We start from the raw sequence: 12736 nt of genomic DNA on the forward strand, positions 1-12736 counted from the left end.
TTAGTCCCATTTGCCAGCATTTGGCCAATATTCCACCTGTGATTGTACCCGCCTTGGCCACTCCCTCTAACAGCACTTTCTGTAAACGCACCACTCTCTATGTGAAACATTTACCTTCAGGACCCTTCTAAATCATTTGCCTTCTCCCCGGCAACCTCTGCTCTCTTGTTCTGGATTCCCCTGTCCCGGAGAGCAGAACATGGCTGTTCAGAATATCCATGCCGCTGATGATTTTATAAACCTCTATAATGTTACCCCTCAACCTCTGACACTCCAGGGGGAAACACTGCAACGTAATCACCCTCTCCCTACAGCTCAAACCTTCAGTCCTGGGACATCCGTGTAAGTCATTTCTGCAGAAAACCGAGTTGCACACATTATTCTTAAAGTGGCCTCAGTAACATCCTGTACAGATACAACATACCACCACAATCCCAATATTCAATGCTCTGACTGATTAAGGCAAATGTGCCAAATGTGTTCAGCACCACACTGTCTACCTGCGACTCCACTTTCAAGGAACAATGTACATGCAGCCCTAGGTCCCTTTGTTCCACAACGCTCCCCAGACCCTTACCACTAAGTGTATAATTTCTGCCCTGATTTGCGTTCCCAAAATGCAAAACCTCGTATTTATCTAAATTAAACTTCATCTGTCAGTCCTAGCCCTTTTGTCTCATCTAATTGTGGTCTCGGTGTACTCTGAGATAATCTACTTCACTACCTTTCTGATGTAATCTGTAAACTTACTAACAATTGCCCCAATATTCACATCTAAATCCTTTACATAAATGATGAAATGCAGTGAACTCAGTACTGATTCTTGCATACCACTGCTGCTCACAAGCCTCTCGTCTGAACAGTATCCCTCTCCCTTCAAGCCAATTGTGACAAGCTTCCTCTGTATCCCACGTGACCGAAACTTACGAATCTATCTACCAATCGGAATGAAATACTAGCTGTGAAGAGAGGCTGAGTAGGTTAGGTTTATTTTCTCCAGAAAAAGGAGATTGAGGGGGACCTGATTGAGGTTTGCAAAATCATAGAGGGTAGAGACAGGGTGGACAGACACAAGCTTTTTTCCCAGGGTGAAGGATTCAATAACGAGAGGTTGTGCTTTCAAACTGGGAGATGGAATGTTTAAGGGGGATACACACAGTAAGTACTTCACACAGAGGGTGGTGGGCGTTTGGAACGCGTTGCTAGCAGAGGTGGTAGAGGCAGGCACTGCAGATTCATTTTAAGATGCATCTGGACAGATGCATGAGGAGGTGGGCAGCAGAGGGAGACAGATGCTTAGGAATTGACCGACAGATTTAGACAGTACATTTGGATTATGCTCAGGCTTGGAGGGCGAAGAGCCTGTTCCTGGGCTGTAAATTTTCGTTGCTCTTTGTTCTTTAAATGAACACCTTGCTGAAGTCCATATAGACAATGTCTACCAAACTGCCTTCATCAATCTTCTTTGTCAACTCTTCTTAAAACTCAATCAAATTAATGTGACATGATTTCCCATGTAGAAAGCCACGTTGTCTATCCCGATCGGCCCTTGCCTTCCCAAATGTATGTAAATGCTATCCCTCAGAATCCCCTCCATCAACGTACCCACCACTGACATCAGGCTCACCGGTCTATAGTTCCCCGGCTTTATGGGTCACTGCTTCCTTTTCTAGTCCCACTCCTCCACTGCCCACAACAAAATAACATGTAACCAGGTTAGTGATATGGCCAATGATGTCGGTCTCAGGTTGGGTCAGGATCAGTTTCAGGAACAAGTCAGGCTAGTTTCTTTAATTTGTTGAAACAACATGTGCGAGATAGGTAGCTATCCAGCCCCATCTACGGCACTTTTCATTTCCCTTCCCAGGAACAAAGACACGGAGGAGTCAGTCCAAAACTTTTCATTCAACTTTGCAAAGTCGGGTGCTGTTCCCAAAGGTACACACACACAAGCATAGTAATCTCCACACATTATATACATGTATATGTGGGCTGGGTTTACTACTGCTGCCTTGACCAACGAGTGCTCGGATTCTGCACTGTTTTCCTTTTTTGGGTTCTGGTGCCTGCGATTCTTTTATCATTCACTTGGCCAATCAGTGTTTGAGCTTCCCATTCTTCCCTTATATGGATGATGTTGTACAACTGTGGTTAAGGGCGGCCTCTCAACTATCGAGGAAAGCTGTTACAACTGTTTCATTCATATAAACGTGGGGGAGGTCCGGCAACAGTTTCGAGTGTCTGCTTGTGTTTACTATGAGGTAGAAAAGACTAAAAGGCAGCTAACCGTTTAAAAATTACACTACCCCCTACAAATCCCCCGTGTCTTTTCTTACGGCCTGTAATTTTTCAACCGTAAGTTTCTTCTCCAGGGCATTTAATAACTCCCGAGCTTGTTCATCAAACTGCCCTTCTCTAATACTACCCCCGCCCAAGAGGGATTCACGTTGTTCCATCTCGAGATTTATTCGTTCAACCTGCCCATAGGGAACATCTTTCTTAGTAAGGGCGGTTTCGATCAGTCGTTGAGTTAATCCCCGGACACAGGGAATAACGCAACACCCAAGGGCAGTGAGTACCCCTGCCACCACTATACATGAGACAAGAAAGGGAACGACCACCCCCGTCCATTTACCGAACCAAGCTTCCAACCAGTCCGTGAGGCCAGAGTCGATGCCCGAGTTTTCGGCCAGTTCGTCCGCCAATGTGGTGAGTCCATCCAGGGCGCGGGTGATGGACCCATCAGGGGCTGTGTTGTTGGGGATGAAAGTGCAGCACTGAGTGCCTATCATGACACAAACACCCCCCTTCTCTGCCAACATCATGTCTAAGGCCAACCTATTTTCCTACGCCATCCTACTAGTGGCGTCCAGTTGTTCTGCTATTCCTTTCACTGCATCCCGGGTATAATTAATGAACCTCTGCTGATTGTAGTAAATATAATTAATCCAATCCACGTTCTTATTGATAGTCACCCACCAAAACAGTGACGACTCAAAACCCGCCGCTATCTGGTTCCTAGCCTTGTATTCGTCAGGAACACCCCTGGGGACCCCTATGGCATCTAAATATATGTTATCATCAAAAGAGGTCTCCAAAGCTCTCTCAGTTCTTCCACTAGAACGGGGTTGCTCTTGTTTTTCGAATGCCAGGGTGAATGGGATGGCCAATTGAACGATCGCACAAGTGCCCGTCCATTGTTGGGGCAGGGTCGGTCGCAGAACCCTCCCACCACAGTACCACCAGAGGTCTGCCCTAGGCACATGAATGTGGGAGTAATTCCCGCCCCCGGTAGTTTCATTGACCAGCCGGATTGATCTGCTGCACTTGTCAATGTCCCCACATCGTCGTCCCACTGTAGTCCCGTCCGAGAGACGCAGGACTGGTGCGTACCCGTTACCCCTGAGAATGATGGCGGGCGGGGCGCCCCCTCAGACCTGACGGGGGGAAACTTCAAACTCAAGGGTCGACAAGTGGGGTCGTTCCAGGCCTCTCGGTCCTGGTACAGCCTTATCATGCAGTCCATGGCTCGTGGGTGTTTCTCCCATCCCAGCGGGAATGGAACCACCTGAGGGTTAGGGCGGGCACTCGTGCATGCGTAGCAATCACTCTTTTTTATGCTCCTCACAGTATATTTGACCCATTCCATCCAGGCATTCGCCTCCCCGTATCCCGTTTCTATTTCAAAGGTCTTTTCCAAATCCGTTGTCTCAATTATTCTAACCTTTTCCTGCTTATCAGTGGTGGATGAGCCCCCAGACTCAGCTTCAATGACCGTGATATACGTGCAGCACAGCTGCATCCCCCCCCATCCTGCCTGGCCCCCAACTCTAATACCCAGTATTGTTCTATTAAGTCTCGCCTCGTTCTTTTCCAAGTTCTTTATGGTCAGATAGAGCGGATTGCACTGATTCTGCCCACAATCCCGTCCAGGGGTGATGGGATCACGGACAACTGACACCATAGCCTGGACCCCGGGGGCTGGAGGCCTACTTAGGCCTTCCCTACCATGCAATTGTAATACTAACGTCTGACCCTGGAATCCCCTTTCTCTCTCTAGATTCTGCTTAGTTTGATTCAGTTGACTTTTAGTCCTACAGGGCACCAACTCACATAGGTCTAAGCTAAGTGTCTGTGTTGATTGGTTGGCAAGCACGGAGATGGTGAACCACTGACGGTCCTCTGCTTGTTTTAACCAGAGGCCAAATTGGGTAACACGCACACAAAGACCCAGACCAAGGATAATGGCATAGCAAGTTAACAATACGATTGACCGCATTTTGTCGCGACACCCGTAGCCCGAGGGCACAGTTCCTTTAGACTCGCCAAAGTCCGATTAGTTCGTTCTCAGGGTCTCTGTTCCTTAGATTCCTTTGTCAGAGAGATTCGTTCGTCCTCCGTCGGTTGTGGCACTGGTCCCTTGACTCGAGTGTAATGTGTCCAGCCCTTTTCGGCCGTACGGACAGCCGTTTCGGTCGTCAAAAGTACCAGGAAGGGACCGTCCCAAGTTGGTTCGAGGGTACGTTGCTTCCAGCTTTTAATCAGGACCCACTGACCCGGCTTGACGGTGTGCACCGCAAACTCGAGGGGCGGCGTCTGTGCCAAAAGTCCCTGTTGGCGTAAACGAGATAGAGCAGACCCCAGAGCCACCACATATTTTTGCACAAACATATCCCGAGACTCAAATACAGGAGGTTCCCCCTTCGGCCCATGGAACGGGAGGCCAAATAACATTTCGAAAGGGGAGACGCCCAAATCCCGCCTTGGCTGGGTGCGAATTTGCAACAGGGCAAGGGGTAGGCATTTGGTCCAAGGCAGGCCGATTTCACTAGTGAGCTTGGTTAGCTGCTTTTTGATGGTCTGGTTCATTCTTTCGACCTTGCCCGAGGAGGAGGGATGCCAGGGGGTGTGCAAATCCCAGTCAATCCCCATTGCTTGCACTACATTCTGGAGGACGGTCGAGGTGAAGTGGCTCCCCTGGTCAGAGTCAATAGCGCGGGGTAGCCCAAATCGTGGGATGATTTGCTCGAGTAGAATCTTGCTAACCTGAGTTGCCCGTTGCCGTGGTAGTGGGGAAAGCTTCCACCCATCCTGTCAGGTGATCTACCACTACTAATAGATATTTCAGGCGACCTATGGGGGGGAGCTCCGTGTAATCTACCTGAACATAGTCAAACGGCCTATAGGCCGGACTCCTACCCCCTTGTCTTGCATGCTGCCGCAGCCCCCTTTTGTTAATCTTTCGACATGTTATACAATCTCCTGTGACCTGCTTGGCTACCGTGTACAGACCAGGGTGAGCATATCAGCGCAGGAAGGCATCACACAGTGCCTGGGCGCCCCAGTGACCCCCTTGGTGTAAACGGGCAATAATGTCCCGCGTCAACGGTCGATTTAGTAGCTGGCAGCCATCGGGTAAGGTCCACTTGCCTTCCCTATCCTTTGTACCCCCCAGAGACGCGAGAAGAGTTTCTTCTTTGTCAGTAAACGTGGGCACTTCGGTAATTTCGGATATCTGTGGAATCCTTACCAGGCAGTTTATTACTTCCTTCCCCATCCCAGCCAATTTTGCCTGTTCATCTGCCAATTGATTCCCCAGGGTCTCTATTTTATCGTCTTTCTGGTGTCCTTTCACATGTACTACTGCAATCTCTTGTGGCAGCAACAAATCCTCCAAGATCATGGCTACTAGTTCCTCGTGGACCAACTCCTTTCCTCTACTATTTATCATTCCCCTTTCTTTCCAGATCTTCCCAAAGGTGTGTACTACCCCAAAGGCATACTTAGAGTCAGTGTAGATTGTCCCGGCTATTCCCTTTAAATTCCTCAGAGCCCGGTGCAAGGCGTACAATTCGCACGTTTGTGCGGACCAGGCATTCGGTAGCCGTCCACTTTCCACTAATTCCCAACCAGTCTCACTAATGACTGCATAACCGTTGTGTCTCTTCCCATCTATCACTCGAGAGGACCCATCAATGTATCACCGCCTTCCTGCATGTAAGGGGGTATCCCTCAGATCTTCCCTCACTTTACTCTGGTACTCTATTATGTCTGAACAACAGTGTTCCAGTTCCTCCTCCCCTTCCTCTTTCCAAAGAAAGTCCGCCGGGTTCTGGCAGCCCCCGACTTCTATTCGGAGGTCTTCTCGGTCTAACAATATGGCTTCATATTTCAGAATTCTCGAGTCAGTCAGCCACCTCCCGGCCTTCTGATTCAGGATAGGTCTAACCTGGTGGGGAGTAGTGACTGTCAAGGGGGCCCCGAAAGTCAACTTCCTGCTTTCCTCTACCAGCTTTGCCGTGGCTGCCACCGCTTGGACACACTCCGGCCACCCTCGGGAGACTGGATCCAGAATTTTTGATAGGAAAGCCACGGGCTTCCTTTTACCCCCCCAGTCCTGGGTCAACACTCCAAGAGCGGTTCCCTCTCAGGAGTTCACAAAGAGGCGAAATGTCTTACTAAAATCCGGCAATCTTAAAACAGGTGCGGCCATCAATTTTCCTTTTAGGATTTCAATTAACTTTTTCTCCTCCTCCTCCCATTTTATTCTGTTGGGTGCCTCCTCAATGAGTTTTAGGTACAAGTCTTTAGTAAGGGGGGCATAGTCGTCTATCCATAACCGACAATAGCCTAAGAGTCCCAAGAACTTCCGCAACTCCCTCTTGGTCGTTGGGAGAACTAGTTCGATTATTGCCCGCACTCTTTCCGGACTTATTCGTTTCTGTCCCTGGCTTATCAAGTGTCCCAGGTACTTAACCTCTTTCTCGACATATTGGAGCTTCTTCTGACTCACTCTTAACCCCTTCTCAGCTAGGTAATTTAACAGGGCATTAGTCCCAAGTAGGACGTCCTCCTCCGCCGGTCCGGATAAAAGGAGATCGTCCACGTATTGTATAAGCTTAAGGGCCGGGGACAAGGTTAGTCCCTCCAATAATTGTTCCAGAATCTGCCCGAACAGAGTCGGGGACTCAGTGAATCCTTGGGGGAGTACGGTCCACCTGTACTGTTGTTTTCTGCCAGTATCAGGATCCTCCCATTCAAAAGCAAAAAGATCCCTACTGTCCTTGTCCAGGGGACACGCCCAGAAGGCATCCTTTAAGTCTATAACACTAAACCAGCCGTGGTCCGGGGGGATTCGCCCCAGAATAGTGTATGGGTTCGGTACCACAGGGTGCCGTACTTGGACAATTTTATTTACCTCCCTTAGGTCTTGGACCATTCGGTAGCTCCCATCCGACTTCCGGACCGGCAGGATGGGAGAATTGTATCGTGACATACAGGGCTCTACCAATCCATCTTTTATTAGGTCTTCCATAACTGTCTTCAGGCCCTGCCTCCCTTCCCAAGAGATGGGGTATTGGCGCACTCTGACGTCGGGGCTCTGGGGCTTTAATTTTACCTCCACAGGTCGAATTGCGAGTCCCCCCCGGTTCCCTTTGGCGACCCAAACCCTAGGGTCTATCTCTGTCAATCGGGACTCACTAAGGTATGACATGGTAACGGCTAATTCTTCCTCTTCTCCCACTTCTATTCGCAATCCGAAACGGACTATCAAATCCCGTCCCAACAACCCATAGGGAAGATGGGGGAGGTGAAGGAGTTCAACCTGGAGTTCCTCCTCCTCCAGCCGCAAGGGTTGTGGTTCGAGTATTCTCGCACTAAAAACCCCACCCTTAACTCCTGAAATGTTTAATGTTTTAGCTTGGAAGCCAACCCCCCTCGGATGGAGGGGAATTGAGGACCTGCCAGCGCCTGTGTCAACTAAGAAGGTAACATCTTGTCTAAATGGGCCCACCCGTAAATTTACCAGGGGTTCTTGGTAGGCCCGTGTTCCGATCCTCCCCTGACTTCCCTAATCCATTTGTTCACACTCCATTTCATACATCCCTTCTCTTTCCCTTTTAAACTCGGGACAATCCCTTTTGAAGTGTCCCAGTTTCCCGCAATGGTAACATCCAGCCTTCTGAGGGCGCTCAATTCCATAAGATCCTCCTCTCTCACTTCTGCCCCGTCTCGCTTCTCTCCCTCTCCAACTTTTCTTCGACGTTCCTCTTTCCACCCCAGAATCTCCCTCCCCCATTCCGGTGGACTTACAAGCTTCCCGTACGGCTGCCACCATCATTTTTGTCTTATGTTTCTCCCTTATTACATCCCTCTGAACGTACACCTTCTGTGCTTCCCGTAATAATTCTGCAACATCCTTTTCAGCCCAATCCTCCACTTTCTGTAATTTCTTCTGAATGTCAGGCCATGACTTAGTCACAAAGTGCACCTTAAGCATGCCCTTGCCTATTTCCCCATCGGGGTCTAAACCTGAATACTTTCGCATGGACTCCCGCAAACGGTCTAAAAACTCACTCGGGGATTCATCCTTTTTCTGTCCAACTTCAAATGCTTTTGCTAAATTCCGCTGTTTGGGCACGCAGGTTTGGATCCCCCTGATTATAAGGCTTCTGAGGTCTGTCATATTGGCCCTTCCCCCCGCGTCGTTATGATCCCACCGGGGGTCCTCTAAGGGGTACTTCTGCTCTCCACGCTGAGGGCCGTCCTGATGCTCCCTATCCCAAATGGCCATTGCACTATTCCGGATCATAACAATTTCATCGTAATTAAATAGTATTCTCATCATGGCCTGCAGTTCAGCCCATGTGTATATACTGGGCCCCAGAAATTGGTCCAGTTGTATTCCCACACTGACGGGGTCGTCCAGTAGACGGGGTCGTTCATTACGGAGTTGCCGGATATCCCCAGAATTTAAAGGTTGTACTACAAACCCGGTCCGTTCGTTCCCAAACGGCACCTCTCGTAAGGGGTTCAGCTGTTCAATATTATCACTCCTCCCAGCTCTCAATCCCTCTTCTCGACCTCTCCGCATCTCGAGTCGGACTGATTTCCTAGTGCCTGGGGTGAGTTCTGTGCCCCCTCCTGTGCCCCCCCAGCAGTCCCTTCCTCACTGGTCGTAGCCTGCTGGGACTCGGAATTATCCATCGCAGGAGGGAGGTCCGCGCTGGACGCCTGGTCGTGCGCGGGTGGTATATACGGGGGCGGGGAAGACGGTGGCAAACCGTCGGTGAGGATGTCCCAAGACTTCTGGGGCTTCCTCAGGTCTGTTTGGGGAGTCAGAGGATAGAGACGCGTGGGACTCTCGCCGTCTCCCGCCAACCAGGCGGCGGCATATTTGCTCTCCTCTGGGTCAAACGGTTGTTTTCTGTTAACATATACATTTAGGATTTGACACACCCAGTCTTCATCAGACCCATACTCGGGCCAAACTACCGAGGGGGCGCGGATAGGTTCTTTGGACCATATAAAACAACAATATTTTATCATGGTCTCTTTCTTTAAGTCCTTCGTTCTACTACTGTCCGTCCATAGACTTAACTTCCGACCTAATGGACTATCGGGGGGTATTTCTTTCCCATTTGCAGTCTTCCCTGACTTTTCCTTAGTAAATCTAGAAGTCTGATTTCCCATGGTTTATCTTCGGTCCTGGTCTTAAACGCCCAAAGCGTTTTCACAGATGACCGTCAAAACCACAATTTCCCGTGGTTTATCTTCAGTCCTGGTCTTAAACGCCCAAAGCGTTTTCACAGATGACCGTCAAAACCACAATTTCCCGTGGTTTATCTTCAGTCCTGGTCTTAAACGCCCAAAGCGTTTTCACAGATGACCGTCAAAACCACGCGGCCAACAAGGAAGAACAAAAGAATCTCTTACCTTGATCCGTGCACGGAGTTGTCTGGCCTTTTTAAATGTGTGTACCCCCGTGTATAGTCACTAACCGGTCGTCCCAGCACTCGTCCGTGTGTTCCTTTTCCAGGATTCAAAATTATTTTTAAATGAGCCGGGTCACATCGTCCCTTGGCCGACGGCCAACGGACCAAGCCGATCAGTGAGAAGTATAAATATATACTAGACGCGTCTTTGTTGTAATCAGGCTTGATCCGTGAGCCGAAGAGACTGCCCCCCCCGGCAATAATTCTTTCATCCCGGACGAGCCCCCAATTGTGCGAGATAGGTAGCTATCCAGCCCCATCTACGGCACTTTTCATTTCCCTTCCCAGGAACAAAGACACGGAGGAGTCAGTCCAAAACTTTTCATTCAACTTTGCAAAGTCGGGTGCTGTTCCCAAAGGTACACACACACAAGCATAGTAATCTCCACACATTATATACATGTATATGTGGGCTGGGTTTACTACTGCTGCCTTGACCAACGAGTGCTCGGATTCCGCACTGTTTTCCTTTTTTGGGTTCTGGTGCCTGCGATTCTTTTATCATTCACTTGGCCAATCAGTGTTTGAGCTTCCCATTCTTCCCTTATATGGATGATGTTGTACAACTGTGGTTAAGGGCGGCCTCTCAACTATCGAGGAAAGCTGTTACAACTGTTTCATTCATATAAACGTGGGGGAGGTCCGGCAACAGTTTCGAGTGTCTGCTTGTGTTTACTATGAGGTAGAAAAGACTAAAAGGCAGCTAACCGTTTAAAAATTACACTACCCCCTACAAACACGTTTATAATCCAGAGCAATGCTACTCAAACAATGATGGAAAGATGAATGGCACACACAAAATCTCTGCAATTTTAACTTGAAAGAACGTTGTCCAGATATTAGTGTAACTCATGACAAAAGGAAAAATTGAGAGATTGTCCAAAATGTGATTCTGCTTCTGAAGATATTCCACTCGCAATGGGATTTCATCCTGGAACAGTTAGATTTGGCTGAATTCCCTTTGCTTTAGGCAGTGAGTAGATTCCATTTAATTCTGGTCAGGGATCACCCAAAGGGTGGCACGGTGGTTAGCACTGCTGCCTCACAGTACCAGGGACTTGGGTTCGATTCCAGCCTCGGGTGACTATCTGTGTAGAGTTTGCACATACTCCACTTTTCTGTGTGAGCTTCAAATGGGTAATCTAGTTTCCTCCCACATCTCAAACTGTGTAGGTTAGCGGGATTGGTCATGCTAAATTATCCGTAGTGTTCAGAGATTTCTAGGTTTGCTGCATTAATCAGGGTTAAATGTTATGGAAGTGTCTGGGGAGGTTACTCTTTGGAAGTTTGGTATGGACTTGTTGGGCTGAAGGGCCTGTTTCCACATTGCAGGGTTTCTATCAAAACAAGAATGGTAACGATGACTTAAGAGTTTGTTTTCGCTCGCACACATTGCTGTGATGAGGAATAATGAAGGAGAAAGAGTTCAATACGCTGTTCCTTCTCGGGCAGATTAAATTTTCTCCCTCTGTGAGCTGAATCACACAGTAATGTCATCCTCTCCCAAACTGGACCATGTGTGCTCTCCTTGTACATTTTCCAAACCACGTCTCCATCATATTCCCTGTTCCATGTCGGTGCATCTTTGCTGCTGTCATGCACAGAGCCATACACATAGCAGAAAATGGTCTCGGTCAAATTGAAATATGTTTACATGGTCATGCATCATTAAAAAATAAAATGTTCAATTTATTCAAAATACCTATGTTAAAATGAACGTATTTTTAAAGAAATACAGGAATTGCTGGAAAAGCTCGGCAGGTCTGTCAGTACCCAGATGCCTTTTACATGCTGCAGTTGTACCAGCCTCCACCACTTCCTCTGGCAACTCGTTCCATACGCACAACACCCTCTGTGTAAAAACGTTCCTCTTAGGCCTCTTCAAAACCTTTCCGCTCTCACTTTCAACCAATGCCCTCTCGTTTTGAATGCCCCTAACCTGGGGGAAAATCCCTAACTACTCACCATATTTATGACCATTCTGATTTTATAAACCTTTACTGCTGCGAAATGTGACTCCAATCAACACGAATAGCTGTGCTTTCAATTATCCCGGGCCTAAATCCAAAAATTCAATACTGACCCCGCTTCCTTCTCCATCAAATCATTATTCTAAATCCTTTTTAATCAGTTTGTTCAGATGTATCATGAGACACTTCTATGGGCTTTACACCAAGACCTTTGTGCTCGGAGGTAGGTACACTAGCATCACTCAGCAATACCCATGAAGCAGTAACATTATTCTCCTGTGTGTTTCCTCATCAGCATGTTCTGTCATGCTGTGACATACCTCTGCAACAGGCAGGACTTGAATTCAGAACTTCTAACTCAGAGCTGGGAACACTACCAAACACGTTCAGGAATTGGAATCAAATCCAGATCTCTGGCTCAGAAAAATGGACACTACCCACCACAGTACCATACCCAGATTTTGGGTCATATTGGAGTGCCCGCTTTCAGCTCGGTGTAGATTTATTATAATCAGGTTACCATTACTGAGCTACACAAAACATTTTGTATTGTTAAACAAATGCAAAATATTTATCTCAAATGTAGGATATTGAGTCTACGTGCTGTGCCATCGAAAATAACTATGAACATTTTTAATCGCTATTATTTGCAGTGTCCAATATTAGGGAAAGTAATCCTGCAGACACACTCTACACAATGAAGGATCTTGAATAGATATTTATTACTGAACATCTAAGACGGAGAAAGAGCATAATTTCTTGCCCCAAAGCACCGATCACTATTACCCAACTCTCACGTGCCCTCTTCCTAAAACCATGAAATGATACCAGGCCGCTGGTTACTGTCCAGCCTCTCCTCCCCACTGACTGTGTCTGCAATCTGTCCCTCCTCCCCCTAACCACGCAAGGCAAACCAAGCTCAGGGTCTTTGTGAAAATCAAGGCTGAATCGTGCAGGTCTCCTGGAGAGGGATGGGCATTTTAAAATTGA

At 48.0% G+C, this 12736-nt stretch overlaps 1 protein-coding gene across 1 annotated transcript; it reads right to left on the reverse strand.

Annotated features, from left to right (window-relative positions):
* Positions 1 to 1886: 1886 nt before the first annotated feature.
* Positions 1887 to 10507, reverse strand: LOC140487737 (uncharacterized). Its single transcript, XM_072586983.1, has 2 exons — positions 9718 to 10507; positions 1887 to 4611 (listed from the first exon to the last, which is right to left on the reverse strand). The coding sequence occupies exon 2, from the start codon at positions 4277 to 4279 to the stop codon at positions 3065 to 3067; it is 1215 nt and encodes a 404-aa protein (XP_072443084.1). The 5' UTR covers positions 4280 to 4611; positions 9718 to 10507; the 3' UTR covers positions 1887 to 3064.
* Between the last annotated feature and the right edge of the window lie 2229 nt (positions 10508 to 12736).

This window comes from Chiloscyllium punctatum, chromosome 17, assembly GCF_047496795.1.
Source record: "Chiloscyllium punctatum isolate Juve2018m chromosome 17, sChiPun1.3, whole genome shotgun sequence".
Lineage (NCBI taxonomy): Eukaryota > Metazoa > Chordata > Chondrichthyes > Orectolobiformes > Hemiscylliidae > Chiloscyllium > Chiloscyllium punctatum.